Genomic DNA, 18,938 nt, shown 5'->3' with positions numbered 1-18,938 from the left:
TCTAAAGCGACCATAGCTCGTTGGATCAAGGAGGCCGTTTTGTTCGGCTTACATTGCCCATGGACGCTAAATTCCTGCGGGTCTCAGAGCTCATTCCACTAGGGCCCAGGGTACTTCCTGGGCAGAGTGTCAACTCCTGTCGCCTCAGGAGATCTGTAGAGCAGCAGTGTGGTTTTCTATTCACACTTTCACTAAGCATTATCACTTGGATGTCAAGGCAAATGATGAATCGTCCTTCGGTGAGAGTGTGTTGCGAGCGGGTCTTTTGGGTTTCCACCCAATGTGTAGGGTGGCTTGGGTACATCCCACTTCTCTGGACTGATCTGGGTATGTTCAGGAAATGAAAAATGGTTCTTACCTGCTAATTTTCGTTCCTGTAATACCACAGATCAGACCAGAGGCCCACCTCTTACTTCAGATACGAAAGACTGTGTTGGCTAGCATTTGCCTATATCTTTTCACGAAGCTCCTTTTTGCAGAACGGTTCGATGGAGCAGTTGTTTGGTTTAGTTTTTGGATGGAGCGCAGGGGTAGTCAGGGTTTGTTGGTTGCTACCCCTCGCCTCTTTGTTCTGATAGCATGGGCTTGGGAACAGGACAATACTGAGGGACTGCAGGTGGCACTCTAGTATATATGGCAGTGCCCAAAGCTTTGGTTCTCTGACTCTATCTGCTGGTAGGGATACACAACCCACTTCTCTGGACTGATCTGTGGTATTACAGGAACGAAAATTAGCAGTTAAGAACCAATTTTCATTTCTCAGTCTCCATCTGCTGGTTGGGGTAAATAACCATCTGTCTGAACTGGTTTCAAGGAAAGGATATCATCAGGAAGTCATTTCTCCTTAGTGTGAGCACTAGCCTTCCATTTATAACGGAGTTCAACAGTTTTGATATAAGCACATTCTATTGCCTTTCTCAGCGGTTAGTGTTAATGGGTTCTGGCATTTTGGGGAGAAAAATATAGCTGGATTTAAAAAAGGTTTGGATAAGTTCTTGAAGGAGAAGTCCATTAACTGCTATTAATCAAATTGACTTGACTTAGGGAATGGCCTCTGCTATTACTGGCATCAGAAGCATGGGATCTTCTTGGTGTTTGGGTACTTACCAGGTTCTTGTGGCCTGGTTTGGCCTCTGTTGGAAACAGGATGCTGAGTTTGATGGACCCTTGGTCTGACCCAATAAGGCAGTTTCTTATTTTCTTAAACATGAAGCACTGTGTGCTCCGGATCTTTCTCCTGACTGAATCTTTCCCTCGTCTTCAGCTGATCTAGCTTGGGGAAGCATCATGGCAATAGGAACTCTGTAGTAGCAATCAGAATTCTTGAATTTCTTCTCTTCCTGCTGCAATATAATCTGTGCAGTCCATTCCCACCCCTCCCCAATGACTGCTGTTTTCTCTAGTGGGCTGAATGGTCAAGCACCTGCAGCCACCATTTTCCTGTATTGTGTGCTCTTATTGATTGATGTACAGTTAATGGTGATTCTTAACCCAATTTCTGTATTGCTTGATTTTGATTTTAAACATTTGTTTATGGTGTTGGTTTATTTTAATTGATGTCTATTGTTGCTTGTATTTTGATGCTTTTGTATACTGCTTTGTGTGGTCAATTGGTCAAGAAATTTGTATAGATATATAGATAAATATTATAGTTGATCCTGAAATATTTAATTGAGTTTTATTTAAATAGGTGCCTTCCTCTAAACCTGAGGAGAGAGGATTTAAAGGGAATTCACAAAGATCGGATGAAAATTGGAGCAAGCCTAGCTGATGTCGATCCAATGCAAATGGATTCTTCTGTAAGTATAAGAGTACAGGTAAATTAAGCCATTATTGATGGCAAGGGTGATCTGCATTCAGATTTTCAGTATCATTGTCTTATGCTATTAATCCTTTCTGTTTCATCAAACTAAAACATGCCCTATTTTTGGAAACCTATTGCTCAATAGGATTTGAAGTAATGTAAAAGCTTTTAAATACTAGTACCTGTTGCAAAACTGATTAATTGAATATATTTTTAAGGAATTAAAGTTCCAGTTACTTTTTAGTAATTCTGGTCTTTCTTTATTTCACGTTAATGGCTATATATATATTTCTCACAGGACAAGCAGGATGGTAGTCCTCACATATGGGTGACATCATCAGGATGGAGCCCAATCACGGAAAACTTCTGTCAAAGTTTCCAGAACTTTGACTGGCCTCTACTGGGCATGCCCACCATGGCACTAACCCTGCAGCCAGCAGGGATCCCCCTTCAGTCTTCTTTTTTCCGTGCAGCAGTAGCCTCGCGGTTTAGGAGCTCTGAACACATTCCTGACAGGAATTTTCCTCACAGACTTATTTAAAATTATTTTGCCTCACAGGAGTCCCTCCTCTAACTTTTCTCAGGCCGCGGTACTCCGGTAAGTTTTTCACCGTTTTTCGTCGATTACTGTCGAGTTTGGCCCTTGCGGCCTACTGGCCGTCGTCCATACCGCGGCTCGAGTTTTTCTATGGCCATGGCATCGGGTTTTCGCGGTGCCCGGACTGTACTCGCACCATGTCTATCACAGACCCTCATAGAGTCTGTGTAATGTGTTTAGGCCGTGAGCATGATGTCCTGACTTGCACCAAATGTGCTCTCATGACACCAAAAGGTCGCAAAGCCAGAATGGAGAAGATGGAACTCCTTTTCCGTGCTCACACCCCGACGCCGTCCATCGCATCGACATCATCGGAACCGGCACCGTCGAAGTCGCACCACCATCGACAACCGTCCGGTGACCGCCCACCATCGAAGTCTTCATGGCCGTCGACTCCCGTTTCTCCCCCTCAAGATCGAGGGGATCGAAGGGAGAAATATCGCCATCGGCATCATAAGTCTCGGACTGTCGAGGGAGCGAAATCATAGACCTCGCCACCATCCGAGCCACCATCGAAGAAGCCCCGTCCAGGAACGGCACCGACCACTCCTGCGACTGGGACATCAAGGCCACCCTCACCCTATCGGGGTTTGGGAGTCGCGATTCCGCCTGTAAAGGTGGTCCCTCCGACTGTGCCTCAGCCTCCCTCTTCCGTCACGGAGCCGGAGCTGATTGCCTCAGGTCTCGGGGAAGAACTGGACCGGTTGGTCCAGGAGGCCATCGACAAGGCAATGCAACGACTTCAGGTCTCTCCGACACCGGCATCAAGAGTGGAACCAGTCACCGACCCAATTCCAGCAGCGCTGGCAGCGCTGCTATCCCGGATGGAGGCGCTCATGACTGCCCTTCCGGTAATTCCCAGGTCTCCGATGGCCGCGGTGCGCTCCCCGATGACAGCTTCATCGGGAGGAGAAACACCGTTTCGCATCCTTCCTTCAGGGGTATTGCTTCAGCCATCGATGCCATGTCGTCCCTCGCCACCGATTCATTCATCGGGAGCAATACGCACATCGGCGCCATCGATGCCTTCGATGCCGGCACCGATGCCCCCCAGGGCGTCCACGGTGCCCCCGGTGATTCCTTAGATTTTCTCGGAGCCTCAGCCGGGCCCTTCGTGTATCCAACCCCCTTCTCGTCCTACAGGTCAGCCTACTGATCCTTATGACACCTGGGGTGATGAAACTTCCACAGACATCAATGACTTACCTTCACCTCCCTCTCCTACTGAAAGTAGAAAGCGTTCTTCTCCAGAGGACCTCTCTTTCATTAATTTTGTGAAGGAAATGTCAGAATTGGTCCCTTTCCAGCTTCAGACGGAGCAAGATGATAGGCACCAGATGATGGAGCTTCTCCAATTCCTGGATGCCCCTAAAGTGATCACTTCTATTCCCATTCATCAAGTTTTTCTTGACCTCCTCAAAAAGAACTGGGAAAACCCTGGATCCATTACCCCAGTACACAGAAAGGCTAACACTACTTATCTGTTACAGTCAGCCCCTGGCTTTCAAAAATCTCAGCTTGACTACCACTCAGTTGTGGTGGAATCGGCTCAAAAGAAAGCAAAAAGGACGAAACCACACTCCTCTACCCCTCCTGTCAAGGAACACAAGTTCCTCGACAATATTGGTTCGCGAGTGTTCCAAGGGGCCATGCTTATCTCCAGGATTGCTTCTTACCAGCTGTACATGACCCAATACAACAGGGTCATTTTCAAGCAAATACAGGACTTCTCTGAAACCCTGCCTGACCAATTTCAAGAACATCTTCAAACCTTTGTCAACAAGGGGTTTGAGGCAGGAAAGCATGAGATAAGAACAGCTTACGATATCTTCGATACCTCCACTAGAGTGTCTGCAACTGCCATTTCGGCAAGACGCTGGGCCTGGCTCAAGTCTTCTGACCTTCGCCCAGAAGTACAAGACAGGCTGTCTGACCTGCCCTGTATAGGAGATAATCTGTTCGGTGAACAGATTCAGCAAATAGTGGCTGAATTAAAGGACCATCATGAGACCCTCAAACAGCTCTCATCGATACCTTCTGACTTCCCTTCTAGACAGCCCTTCAAGAAGGACTCTAAGAAGTCATTCTTCCGCCCAAGGAAGTACTATCCTCCACCATCAAGGTCCCGAGTTATGAGGCCTTATCAGAAATCTCAGCCTCGCCAGCCCCAGAAGCAAAAGCCACAAGCAGCTCCCCAGCCGGGGCCTGCTTCAGGTTTTTGACGTTCCCTTGGAGAGCAGCAGCCTGATCCCTCTGCCAGCCATACCAGTGGGAGGTCGATTGTGCCACTTTCACGGCATGTGGCAATCAATCACAACCGACCAATGGGTGCTAGCAATCATTGCTCAGGGTTACCACCTGAACTTTCTTGCTCTTCCACCGGAATCACCACCTCTACATGCGTGGAGAGTAACCGATCACTCCTATCCCTCTGGAGCAGGAGATTTCCCTTCTTCTCCAGTTAAGAGCAATAGAACCCGCCCCTCTTTCACAACAAGGCCTAGGGTTCTATTGCCGGTACTTTTTGATCCCCAAAAAATCCGGGGGGCTTTGTCCAATTCTGGACCTACGTGCCCTCAACAAATACCTCCAGTGGGAAAAGTTCAAGATGGTAACCCTGGGCTCGCTTCTACCTCTTCTACAAAGAGGAGACTGGCTCTGCTCTCTAGACCTCCAGGACGCGTACACCCACATTACGATAGCTCCAGCTCATCCGCAAGTACCTCAGGTTTTTAGTAGGCCCAAAGCACTATCAATACCGAGTGCTTCCATTCGGCCTAGCATCGGCACCACGAATCTTTACCAAATGTCTCGTGGTTGTCGCAGCCTTTCTCAGGAAAGAAGGTGTTCACGTCTACCCCTATCTAGACGACTGGTTAATCAGGGCCCCAACTCAGCAAGCCGCTCGATCGTCCCTGGATTTGACCCTACACACTCTAATTTCTCTAGGATTTCTCTCAATTACGAGAAATCCTATTTAGTCCCATCTCAAGCCTTATTGTTCATTGGGGCAGACTTGGACACCTTACAGGCAAAAGCCTTTCTACCTCAACAACGAGTGCAAACCCTCATGTCCCTCGCTCATCAGTTGCAGTCTCAGTATACAGCAACAGCTCGACAATTCCTTGTCCTTCTTGGACACATAGCGTCCTCAGTCCATCTCACATCAATGGACCACCTGGCCATGAGAGTCATACATTGGACTCTGAGGTCACAATGGATTCAAGCGACTCAGCCTCTGTCAACCATTGTCCACATCACCGACGCACTCCGTTTGTCTCTCACCGGGTGGAAAGATCAGAACAATCTCCTCCAGGGATTGCCTTTTCACCTGCCAGATCCTCAACTCATTCTCACCACCGATGCTTCCAGCCTCGGCTGGGGAGCTCATGTGAACGATCTGCAGTCACAAGGATTTTGGTCTCCAGAGGAAGCCAAACACCAGATAAATTTCCTGGAGCTTCGAGCTCTCAGAGCTTTTCAGGATTGTCTATCAAATCACGTCATCCTGATTCAGACGGACAACCAGGTGGCCATGTGGTACATCAACAAGCAGGGAGGCACATGCTCCTTCCTTCTGTGTCAGGAAGCTGCACAGATTTGGGCGGAAGCGCTCTCCCACTCGATGTACCTCAGGGCCACCTACTTGCTGGGAGTGCACAATGTCTTAGCAGACAAACTGAATCGTGTCTTCCAACCGCACGAGTGGTCTCTCAATCCCTTGGTGGCGAACTCCATCTTCCAGCAATGGGTCATCCCCAAATAGACCTCTTTGCGTACCCTCAGAACCGCAAGGTGGACAGTTACTGCTCCCTCATTCGCAGCGAGCGCACTCAGCCCAGAGATGCATTCTCCCTCTCGTGGGCAGCCGGTCTTCTTTATGCATTCCCTCCACTTCCTCTTCTCTCGAAGTCTCTCGTGAAGCTCCGTCAGGACAAGGGAACCATGATCCTGATAGCACCTCACTGGCCACGCCAAGTGTGGTTTCCCATACTCCAGGATCTCTCCATCCGCAGGCACATTCCCTTGGGAACGCACCCGCTTCTGATCACTCAGAACGACGGATGTCTACGCCATCCCAATCTTCAGGTCTTGTCCCTGACAGCATGGATGTTGAAAGGTTAATTCTTCCACCACTTAACCTTTCAGATTCGGTTTCTCGTGTCTTGGTTGCTTCACGAAAGCCTTCCACAAGAAAATCTTATTCCTATAAATGGAAAAGGTACACATCATGGTGTTCTTCACAATCCCTTGATCCCTTTTCCTGTCCAATCCCAAGGTTTTTGGACTATCTCTGGCATTTATCGGAATCAGGTCTAAAGACCTCTTCCATCAGAATGCATGTCAGTGCGGTAGCCGCCTTCCATAAAGGTGTCGGGGATGTCCCTATATTGGCACAACCCCTCGTAACATGTTTTCTGAAAGGCTTGCTCCATATCAAGCCACCTTTAAGTCCTCCAGCCCCTTCTTGGGACCTTAATCTGGTTCTCGGGCGGCTCATGAAACCACCCTTCAAACCTCTTCACTCCTGTGACCTAAAATATCTCACATGGAAAGTGATTTTCCTTTTGGCTATCACTTCAGCTCGCAAGGTTAGTGAGTTACAGGCCCTAGTTACCTATCCGCCTTACACTAAACTCCTGCAGGACCGGGCGATACTCCACACTCACCCTAAGTTTTTGCCTAAGGTAGTTTCGGAGTTTCACATTAATCAATCCATCATACTACCTATCTTCTTTCCCAGGCCCCACTCCAACCCAGGGGAACAGGCTCTGCATACCCTTGACTGTAAACGGGCTCTAGCGTTCTACCTAGACCGTACAGTTGCTCACAGGAAGAGCACTCAGTTATTCGTCTCTTTCCATCCCAACAAACTAGGGCAACCTGTGGGTAAGCAGACTCTCTCCTCCTGGTTGGCGGACTGCATATCTTTTTGCTATCAGCAAGAAGGTATTCCTGTACGTACCCGGATCAGTCCAGACAGTGGGTTGAGCCTCCTTTCCAGCAGGTGGAGACAGACTAAAACTTGCAGAATGCCCTATATCAGGACAGAGCCTATCCTCTACCCCTTCAGTATTCGTCTGTCTCCAGCAGGTGCAGCATCTCCCCTTCGGTTTTCTGCTGTAGGCTAGTCAGCCTCTTCTTTCTTTTTCGGCTCAAGCAAGTAGTTCTTTGATTCCCGCTTGTTTTAGAAACAAAGGAAAAAAATCTATGAAGGAAATTTTGCCGCCTTTTAGTGCTTTTACTGGTTTTGTGTGGGAGACGTCAGTTTCCCAGCTCTTGCCCGGCTCAGGGGGGCTTTGCCCCTTTTGCAGAAGGGAGTTCCCTGCATAGTCCTGAGTCCGTGGACGCCTCCAAGTGTGGGGACCGACCCTCTCCGGGCCTCGTTCCCCCTCTGGCTGCCAAGAGGGTTTTTAACCTGCTGCTGTGCTCAGTAAAAAAAAAAAAAAAAGGAGTTTAAAAGTTTCAAACTTTCAATAAGTTGCAGGTACTCACCTACCTCTAACTTATTTGCAGCAGTTGACCAGCTTTTTTATTTTTTTCTGGTCAGAGTAGGGCTAGAACCGGCAGCAAGAGAAGCAGAAGGCAGCAGGTTTCCCGTCTGCTCTCTCCTGCTGTGCAGGCTGTCAATCAAGCTTTTTTTTTCAGCTTTTTTTCTTCAGCCGCGGCTTAGCTATGTCCCGGCTGGCAGCCTGCCTCTCTTGTGGGCTGCCCTCTTCGCGTTTTTCGCGGCAGGGCCTCTGCACTGCTTGCCTGCTGGGTGGGGAAGGTCCCTCCTCGGCAGGACAAGCAAATTTAGCCCGGGGCTCCACTCCTCCCGGCATGGCTAGGCCTTTCCCGGGTCGGCAGAGCTCGGGAACGGCCGCCATCTTGGATTTTTCATTGCGGCCGATTTCAGGGCTCCCTGGGGCTTGGGGGCCAGATTTTTTTGATTTAACCCCCGATTTGGCCCCCGCGGGTGCCCAGGAAGGGGGGGGTCCTGACCTTCCCTCTCCCCCACCCCGCCAAATCCAGGGTCCCTTTTTCAGCGGATTTCGTCCTCGTCATGCACAAATCTTAACTAGCTAGCCTGCATGAGCTGGACGAAAGCCCCCCCCCCCCCCCCGCCAAAAATCCCTCGCTCAGCGCCGTTGACCACTGGACCGGCCGCGGAGTCCCAGGGACCCTTGCGGGTGGTCGCGGGGGTGCTCCCCCCCCCCCCCCCCCCCGGTGTCTCCTGTGTCCTCGGACCCCGCTGCTTCCTCTGATTCGGCGGATGCCTCCCCCCCTAGAGGGGGATGACCCTAGAGCCCTCAGTCTTTTTCGTAAGGAGGAATTAGAGCCCCTCCTCCCTTTTGTTTTGCAGGAGCTGGGTCTGGAGAGTCCCTCCGTGGATAATCTCATGGCCTCGCTCCCTAAGGATATGAACCCGGTTCTGGGAGGGCTACGGGCTCCGGCCTCGGCCTTTCCCTTCCACCCCATGCTTAAGCTCCTTATCCTGCGGGAATGGGAGGCTCCTGAGGGTGCGCTTCGGGTGGGGCGTGCGATGGATAAGCTCTATCCCCTCCCGGAGGAGGGCTTAGAGCTGTTGAGATATCCAGCGGTGGATTCTTATGTTTCTGCAGTGGCAAAGCACACCACTATTCCGGTGGAAGGTTCCACGGCCTTGAAGGATTCACAAGATCGTAAGCTGGAGGCTCACCTGAAGCGCATCTTCGACGTTCTGGCCCTTGGGGTCTGGGCGTCTTGCTGTAGCAGTCTCATGATGCGAGTGAGCCTCCAGTGGGTCCAACAGTTACTCTGCGCCCGGGAGCTTCCGCCAGGTGAGGCAGAACAAGCCGAACGTCTGGAGGCAGTCACCGTTACGTATCAGACGCCCTCTACGATCTGGTCCGTGTCCAGGCGAAGGCGATGGTTTCGGCAGTGGCGGCCCGGAGGCTCCTTTGGCTACGCCACTGGTCGGCTGATCAGTCCTCGAAGACCCGGCTGGGCACGCTGCCCTTCAAAGGTAAGATGCTGTTTGGCGAGGATCTTGAGAAGCTTATGGACTCCTTGGCTGACAACAAGGTCCATAAGCTCCCAGAGGACCGCCCTAAGTCTTCCCGATCCTTCGAGGCCTCTCGCTCTCGCTTCAGGGGCCAGCGTTGCTTCGCTCCTCGGGGGTGGGGCGGTTCTGCAAGGTGGTCTACTCGTGCGCAGTCCTGATCGCAGTCCTTTCGTGGCAGATGGCCCTTTCGCGAGGGCCAGCCCGTGCGTGCCACCGCTAAACCTGCCACGCAATGAAGTTCAGCCGACCCATTCCTCGGTTGATTACCTCGGCGGACGCCTCTTCCTGTTCTTCGAGGAATGGGTCAAGATCACGTCTGATCAGTGGGTCCTCGACATTATCAGAGACGGGGTACACTTTCGACCTCATCAGGGAACTTCCAGATCTCTTTCTTTTCTCGCCTTGCGGCCGGGCCAAGAGGGACGCGGTGGTCCAGACTCTCTTCAAGCTTCTGGATCTGGGAGCGGTGGTCCCAGTCCCGGAAAGGGAAATTGGCGCTGGCCAGTATTCTATTTACTTCACCGGGCCCAAAAAGGATGGGTCCTTCCGCCCAATATTGGATCTCAAGAGGGTCAATCGGGCTCTCAAGATCCCCCACTTCCGCATGGAAACCCTGCGGGCGGTCATTGCATCGGTCCGCCCCGGAGAGTTCCTTGCTTCCCTCGATCTCGCAGAAGCTTATTTTCTTATTCCCATTCACCGCGACTCCGATTCCACATTCTCAACCAGGACTTCCAGTTTCAAGCTCTCCTCTTCAGCCTCGTGACCGCTCCTCGCACCTTCAAGAAGGTCATGGTAGTAGCAGCCTTGCGCCGGGAGGGGATTCTTGTCCATCCCTATCTGGACGATTGGCTCATCAGGGCCAAGTCGGAGACCTCTTGCCGGCGGGCGGTGGATCGCGTCTTGGAGCTCCTTGCCTCTCGGTGGATAGTGAACTTTTCCAAGAGCAAGCTTCAGCCCTCCCAGGAGTTGGAATTTCTGGGAGCCCACTTCGACACCCGAGTAGGCAAGGTTTTCTTACCTCGGGCGCGAGCCCTCAAGCTGATCGATCAGGTCCAGACTTTGATTGCCCTACCTTCCCCGACAGCCTGGGATTATCTCCAAGTCCTGGGATCCATGGCTTCTACCATCGACCTTGTCCCCTGGGCTTTTGCTCATATGCGTCCATTACAGAAAGCTTTGCTGTCCCGTTGGCAGCCAGTGTCGTAGCAGTTCCACGTAGTCCTTCCGTTCTTGGATTCTACTGCCGATGAATTACAGTGATGGCTGTCTCTTCCTCATCTTCTGCAAGGGATGCCTCTTCAAACTCCACAGTGGACGATAGTGACCACGGACGCCAGCCTGTTGGGCTGGGGTGCGGTCTGCCCTTCTCAGTCCACGCAGGGAACATGGTCGCAGACTCGGTCGTGCTGGCACATCAATCGACTGGAAACTTTGGCGGTCTGCCTGGCTTTTCAGGAGTTCCTTCCCCTGATCCGCGGCAAGGCGGTACGAGTCCTGTCCGACAACTCCACCACAGTTGCCTACATCAATTGCCAAGGGGGCACTCGCAGTCCCCTGGTAGCCTTAGAAGCCAGCCGTCTCCTCGCTTGGGCGGAGCGTCACCTACAGTGCCTTGCGGCTTCTCACATCACCTGAAAAGACAATGTTCAAGCCGACTTCCTCAGCCGGCAGTCGCTCGATCCGGGAGAGTGGGAGCTCTCGGACGCGGCCATGGCTCTGATAGTGGACAGGTGGGGTCCTCCTCACCTCGACCTCATGGCGACTCTGCGCAATGCCAAGGCCAATCGGTTCTTCAGCTGCTGGAGGGAGCACGGCGCAGAGGGCGTGGATGCTCTGGCTCTACCTTGGCCAGCGGACGTCCTTCTGTACGTGTTTCCTCCGTGGCCACTGGTGGGGAAAGTTCTCAGAAGAATCGAGCTCCACCGGGGACCGGTGATTCTAGTCGCTCCCGAGTGGCCGCGAAGGCCGTGGTTCGCGGATCTCATCAATCTAGCGGTGGACGGGCCCCTGCGCCTCAGTCATCTTCCTCGTCTCCTCCGGCTGATCGCTTCTGTCTTGCGTTCTGGCTTTTGAACGGCGTCGCCTGAGGCGCAAAAGTTATAGGGAGGAGGTCATCTCCACCCTGCTGCGAGCCCGGAAGCAGTCGACTTCTCTGGCCTATGTGCGCATCTGGAAAGTTTTTGAGTCCGCGTGTACGGAGGTGGGTGTCCCTGCGCGCTCCGCCTCGATTCCTTTGATTCTTTCTTTTCTTCAGAAGGGTCTCTCTAAGGGTCTCTCCTTCAGTTCTCTATGCGTTCAAGTCTCTGCGCTCGGCTCTCTCCTGGGTCGGGTGGAGGGTCATGCCTTAGCAGCTCACCCTGACGTGATTCGTTTCCTGAGGGGCGTTAGACACCTCCACCACCCCCCCCCCCCCCTTGGGCCACGTGTCCGTCGTGGAGTCTCAACCTAGTCCTTCGTGCTCTCTGTGCGGCTCCCTTTGAGCCTCTTCGCCACGCTACGCTCAAGGATCTTACTCTAAAGACTGTCTTTCTGGTCTCTATTTCCTCTGCTCGCCGTATTTCCGAGCTTCAGGCGCTGTCCTGCTGGGAGCCCTTCTTGCGTTTCTCCGATTCCGGGGTTTCTCTCAGGACGGTTCCTTCCTTCTTGCCTAAGGTTGTCTCCGCTTTTCATGTCAACCAGTCGGTCGAACTCCCAGTGTTCCCTCCGGAGGAGGTTGCGGGTACGGTGGGTGGCAACCTTCGTCTAGATGTAAAACGAATCTTGCTTCGCTATCTCCAGGTCACCAATGACTTCCGGGTATCTGACCATCTCTTCGTTCTTTGGAGTGGTCCCAACCGCGGTAAACAGGCTTCTAAGACCACGATTGCGCGGTGGTTGAAGGAAGCCATTTCCTCGGCGTATCTTTGTCAAGGTCGTCCGCTTCCTGAGGGTCTGAAGGCCCATTCTCTGCGTTCTCAGGCTACTTCTTGAGCGGAGAGTCAATCTGTCTCCCCGCAGGAGATTTGCAGGGCCGCCACTCGGACGTCTCTGCACACTTTTGCTCGGCACTACCATCTGGATGTACACGCTCCGGTGTTCGGTTCCTTTGGGCGGCAAATGCTTCGAGCGGGACTGTCTCGGTTCCACCCAGTTTAGGGAAGCTTTGGTACATCCCACTGTCTGGACTGATCCGGGTACGTACAGGAAAGGAAAATTAGTTCTTTCCTGTTAATTTTCATTCCTGTAGTACCACGGATCAGTCCAGACGCCCTTCCCTGTCTGTCTTCTGTCCTCTCGAAGCTTGTTTTCTTGCAGGTCTGCAGATTTCCCTGTATTTCTTTGTGCAAGATTACTGAGCAATTACACCGGAAGCCTTGGTCGTTTTCTTATACCAAGTTGATGCAAGAGCGTATAGGTATACCATGTTTTTCTACATTATTCTATATTTGCTCTTTGAGCTTTACAATTACTTGCTTGATCCTATTCTTGGGTTTGTTGTTTTATGCTTTGACATACGTTATACTGAAGGGGTAGAGGATAGGCTCTGTCCTGATATAGGGCACCCTTCAAATTTTAATCTGTCTCCACCTGCTGGAAAGGAGGCTCAACCCACTGTCTGGACTGATCCGTGGTACTACAGGAACGAAAATTAACAGGTAAGAACTAATTTTCCTTTCCTTTCCAAGACTGTGTTAAAGCACACTCTGTGAGGGCCATGGCGACTTCAGTAGCACACCTACGATCGGTGCCGCTTCCTGATATTTGCAGGGCTGCCACCTGGAGTTCTCTCCACACTTTCGCAGCCCACTATTGCCTACATAAAGCCGGAAGACAAGATTCCATCTTCGGCCAATCTGTCCTGCGTAACCTATTTCCAATGTGACGTACCAACACCCTCCCGCCTGCCCGGTGGGGTTCAGGATGCCCTCTACCAAATTCCTCCCCAGTTATTGTGCCTGTTGCACACCGTTGGGTACATTTGGTGCATGTTCGGACATCCTCAGCTCGGTACTCACCCTTATGTGAGGACTACCATCCTGCTTGTCCTGTAAGAAAGCAAATATTGCTTACCTGTAACAGGTGTTCTCACAGGACAGCAGGATGTTAGTCCTCACGAAACCCGCCCGCCGTCCCATGGTGTTGGGTTCGTAACGTTTTGTTTTATTTTTTTGGCACTGCCTGTAGCTATCAAATAAGACTGAAGGGGGACCCCTGCTGGCTGCAGGGTTAGTGCCATGCTGGGCATGCCCAGTAGGGGCCAGTCAAAGTTCTGGAAACTTTGACAGAAGTTTTCCGTGATTGGGCTCCATCCTGATGATGTCACCCATATGTGAGGACTAACATCCTGCTGTCCTGTGAGAACACCTGTTACAGGTAAGCAACATTTGCTATTTTTTAATATAAAGTAACATAGTAGATGAGACACCATCTGGCCTATCCATTCCATGCAGCCAGTTCATCCACACTAAGGATGCATCCACTTGCAAGATTTATCAAATATCTTCACTGTCCCTGTCTCTCTGCACACATAAGATGTAATTTGATACAAAAACTGGCATAATACCTACTTTAGAAGTAATCAAGTAGCCAATTACTTATACCACTTCCTTGAAAGATGCTTGATAGAAATAGTATCAATGTGATGTAGCTTGTTATCTACTGAATAAATGGTTGCTCTAAATGGATAAGTAACTATAGGATACTCTGTGAGTGGCTTTCAGAGTTTGTCATCTATTTCAACACATGTGTACTGTTTAGCCATTATTTAAAACAATAGTACTTCCTTGGTTTGGTAGATTGGTTTGTCTGACTTTTGTTTGTTTTTACTTTACCAGGTACGTTTTGATAGTGTGGGTGGACTTTCTAACCATATTGCTGCACTCAAGGAAATGGTGGTTTTTCCTTTGCTTTATCCAGAAGTCTTTGAGCGATTTAAAATTCAGCCTCCAAGGTATTGTTTGTTCTACAACTCATTTTCATCACAGAAAAGTAGTAATACCATTTTATCCAAGGAGAAGCAGGATAGTAGTCCTCACACATGGGTGCCATCATCGGATGGAACCCCGGTCCGGAGGTTTGATCTCAAAGATTCTGCAACATTCAAACATGCTCTACTGAGCATGTGCAACTGTAATCATCACCCTGCCCCCTAGGCAGAGTCCCTCAGTCTCTTTTTTTTTTTTTTTCCATGGAGCTGGGTGATCACGGGAGCCATGTGTGTTACGGTATTCAGCTTTGCTCTCTCCTCATAATTTTTGTAAGTGATTTTTTTGCTAGAGCTGCAGCTGTTTTTCTTTCCCTTACCTTACAGTAGTTTTATTTTCTTTTTCTTTTCCTTTTTCCTCTTCTTTCCACTGTCTGGCAGCTGCATAGGGGGCCTTAGTCACTTTGCAGCCTGGCAGAGTCTAATACTATCCCTTATTAAATAAATACTGCACCTGCAGTTTGATATGTGTCCTCTACTTGCTTTATCTGATTTTTTTTTTTTTTGTACTTTTGTCAGGGACTGGCAGGAATGACAGAATGCAGTCCGAGGGTGATCCATGTAGGCCGCTGAGCCTTGGGACTCGCTTGAGTTCTAACCGGGCAGGAGTTCATGTCATTTCATTGATTGATCAGCATTGATGGGAGGTTCAGACAGTGCAGAGATTGAGAATCACACTGTTCCTGGGGGAGGGGGGAGTTCATCCTACCCACATTCAAAGGAACTAGACCAGGGGTCGGGAACCCATGGCTCGCGAGCCAGATATGGCTCTTTTGAGGGCTGCATCTGGCTCGCAGACAAGTGTCGCCATACTTCGCGGTTCCCCGCTGACCCAGCTGCTCCCCGGTCCTCCGCCGCCCGGGCTTAAAATGCTGTCAGCCCGGGCGGAACGCGGCAGGACAGCTGGAGTCAGCGGCACCGGCGTGCTCTCTTCTCCTCCCCCCCCGCGGCCCGGAAGAGGAAGTGGAGAGCATCGGGTGCCTGCGCGGGAAGAAGAGACCACACTAGCGTGGTCTCTTCTTCCGCGCAGGCACCCGATGCTCACCACTTCCTCTTCCGGGCCGCGGGGGGGAGGAGAAGAGAGCACGCCGACTGGAGTCATCCGGGTGCCTGCGCGGGAGTCATCGGGTGTCAGCCGGGTGCCAGCGCTGGAGTCATCGGGTGCCTGCGCGGGTCTTCCCGCGCAGGCACCCGATGCTCTCCACTTCCTCTTCCGGGTCGCGGGAAGAAGAGAGCACCGGCGTGCTCTCTTCTTCCCGCGGCCCGGAAGAGGAAGTGGAGAGCATCGGGTGCCTGCGCGGGAAGAAGACTGCAGCGCGGCTCGGAGGAAAATGAAAATCTTCAACCGCGGCCGATGGGACTCCGCCTTCGCCTCCGCGAGGGCTGAAAATGAAGGAGGTTAGCGTTGGGAGGTGGCTGCTGCTGCCGCGAGTTCCCGGGGGGGGGGGGGGGGGGGGGGGAGAGAGAGAGTGAATGAGCGAGCAAGCATGTGTGTTTGAGATCCTGTGTGTGTGAGTGAGAGATTGCATGTATGTGAATGATTGAGAGCCTGTATATGTGAAAGAGAGTATGTCTGTGATTGAGATCCTGCCTGTGAGAGAGAGAGCATGAATGTAAGTTTACCATTGGGAACCTGTATGTGTAAGTTTGTAATTGAAAACCTGTTTGTTTGAAAGAGTATGTGTGTATGATTGAGATCCTTTGTGTGTGAGAGAGATCATGTGTATGTATGATTAAGAGCCTGTGTGTATAAGTAAGAGAGAGATCATGTGTGTCTGTGTCTGATTGACAGCTGGTTTAGGTGATGGAGCATGTGAGTATGTGATTGAGAGCCTGTGTTTAAATGAGAGAGAGAGACCATGTGTGTCTGTGTGTGATTGAGAGCTGATTTAGGTGAGGGAGCATGTGAGTATGTGATTGAGAGCCTGTGTGTAAATGAGAGAAAGAGAGGACATGTTTGTAAGCATGTGAATGAGAGTCTGTGTGTGAGAGAAAAAGACAGCATGTATTTATGTGATTGAAAGCCTGTGTGTGTGTAAGCGTGAAAAGATAGACAGCATGTGTGTAAATGTGTAATTAAGAGCCTATATAAGTGAGAGAGAAAAACATTTGTATATGTGAGTGACTGAGAGCATGTGTGTATAGGTGTGTCATTGAGAGCCAGTGTGAGAGAGAGCGCTGGTATGTGACTGAGAGAGGAGAAAGTTCCAAGCAAACCACCCCACCTCCTGCTAATTCAGAACAATCTCAGGACACCTGGATATCAAACGTTCCCAGGTATGCAGAGCAAAAAATTTTTTGTATCCTTATTATTTTTCATTACTGGATCTTTGTGTCTGCTATTTTGAAATATTTTGTTGGTATCTGGAAATGTTTTATATGAGTTTTTAATTATTGGATATTCCACTCATCAGCTGTTTCGAAATATGTTCTTTTTGTTAGTACAGTTTTACTGCTGATGATTTTATATTTCTTGATTTGTTTTATAAGGATGTGTGATGTTTCTTTTTTCCTTTGTTACACTGCATACAGAGACTCTGGCTTGTTGCAGTTTCCAATTCAGTTTTTGTCTGCATGCTTCTTGTTATGCGTTTTGGTCTCTTTATTCTATGTTAGGTGAGGGACAGCACGTGATTCAGGTGAGGTTTTCTGCTGGCGTGTAGTTTCTGTGTAGGACTCTATAGCAGCCTGACTTGGTCCGTTTTCCTAATAGGAGATGTATTGGTGTCTTAAGGCCTGGTGTAATATTTTCAGAGACTTATTGTACTTTAAAAGTGTGATCTTACATAAAATGCACACATTTACTTGTATTTAGTTTTAAACATATTGTATGGCTCTCATGGAATTACATTTTAAAATATGTGGCGTTTATGGCTCTCTCAGCCAAAAAGGTTCCTGACCCCTGAACTAGACTCAATGGGCAGGAGCCCTGGATGACGTAGCCTCCCATCCTGCTTGTTAGTAATGGCAATGCAGTCTCCTTGTGAGAGAGGGTGATAAGCCTGGGCAAGCAGCTTGCTGCCGCACCTTTGGTGTCATGCCCAATAACAGTTGCTCGTGCACCTCTATGACCAGCGCACTGTTGATCTGATGCATCGATGTCAGGACTGCGTCAGGGACCAGGACTGCCATAGAATGCCATGGTCACCCTTGATGTCATTGGAGTGTGTGACCTCCCTCGAGGCCGTAAGGGCCTTCTGTGCTGTAGGCATCTATGAGTTGGAGTCATCGAGCACCTTGGGCCTCAATGTTTGAGTAGCAGCACTTACCTCTTGTCTGGGACCAGGTCTGCCATCAAGTGCTATTGTCTCCCTCGATGCCATTGGAGCCACCTTCGATGACAATGCCATCGATGCTCTTGGTGCTATCGATGCCCTAGATCCCATTGAGGTGTGTGAGTGGCTACCCTAGATGCCGTCGAGATGCAGTGCTGCCCCCGATGCCTAGGTTGCCCTCTATGCCGTCGTGGTGCGGAGCTGCCTCCGATGCTGCGGCCACCCTTGGGGCTGCCATGGAGACCATTGGGTGTGTTGGCTACCAATGCGTTTTGTTGCCACTCGACAATGTCGAGCACCACCAGTGAGACCCTGGGGTCACCATTGAGCACCCTGGTTGTGCCCAAGGCAGTCAACCACCGGGGCTCTTGTGACCCCTTGAGGGCCACTGAAGCCCTCAAGTGACAGGGATTTTGGCCTTAAATAGATTGAGCGCCGGGGTCACCATTTATTCAGTGTACCCTGGTACGCCAAGGCTTCCAGGTCTGCTGCCCTCGAGGCTCCTTGGCAGTGTCCCGATGGGACACTGAGGGACATTGTGCTGTCTCATCACTGGCCTGTGGCTATTGGGCATCATGGATGTCTATCATCTCGGGAGTCCTGAGCCTCTGGGATCGGGGGTATTGGAGGTCCCGCCTGGATTTGTGCACCATCAGTGTTAATGAGTACTAGCGAGGCTATCGTCAGCCATAGCTGCTGGCTATGGAGGTTCGATGGAGGGACTCCATCGAACTTGCAGTTCGATGGAGTCCATTCCAGTGGAAACACTGAGAGGAGAGGATCACCTTGCTGGTGGCTGAAAGGAATCAGTACGTTTTTGCTTGGGACATTGACATTGACTTTTTTAAAAGTATTGGGGCAAAGTTAACTATTTGGGAATATTATTTAGTGTGTTTGTGTGTTTGTGCCTTTAATAATCAGGCAGTGAATAAACAAGTTAGACTGTTTGCATTTTTAAATAGTCAGTCAATAAGGTAGCAGTAGGTAGGCAGTGAATAAACAAGTTAGACTGTTTGTATTTAGTCAGTCAATAAGGTAGCAGTAGGTAGTGTGTTTATTTTTTAAAAGTCTGCCTGACTATTAAAGTGTCCTCCAGACTTTTAAAGAGCTAAGTGTTTTATTTAATAATAACTGAGTGCATTGTATTGAAAAACAAAAAAAAAAACCCACAAAAAAAAAAAACAACCCACAAAAAAGTAGCCAGAAGCTAGAAATAAGCTAGGAGCAGTATATACCAAAGTAAAAAAGTTGAATAGTTCAGCTCAGTT

The 18,938-nt window shown here is 50.2% G+C and overlaps 1 protein-coding gene across 1 annotated transcript in view; it reads left to right on the top strand.

Moving 5' to 3' along the window:
• The window catches only part of ATAD2 (ATPase family AAA domain containing 2), a 471,993-nt gene that overhangs the window by 194,372 nt on the left and 258,683 nt on the right, over positions 1-18,938 (top strand). The window contains exons 10-11 of the mRNA XM_029591972.1: positions 1,691-1,799; positions 14,247-14,362. Coding sequence (XP_029447832.1) covers positions 1,691-1,799; positions 14,247-14,362 — 225 coding nt within the window. The remainder of the gene's footprint in view (positions 1-1,690; positions 1,800-14,246; positions 14,363-18,938) is intronic.

Source organism: Rhinatrema bivittatum, chromosome 2 (genome assembly GCF_901001135.1).
Source record: "Rhinatrema bivittatum chromosome 2, aRhiBiv1.1, whole genome shotgun sequence".
Lineage (NCBI taxonomy): Eukaryota > Metazoa > Chordata > Amphibia > Gymnophiona > Rhinatrematidae > Rhinatrema > Rhinatrema bivittatum.
Note: the sequence above shows the minus strand (reverse complement) of the source record. Positions and strands in the feature narration are given on the sequence as shown.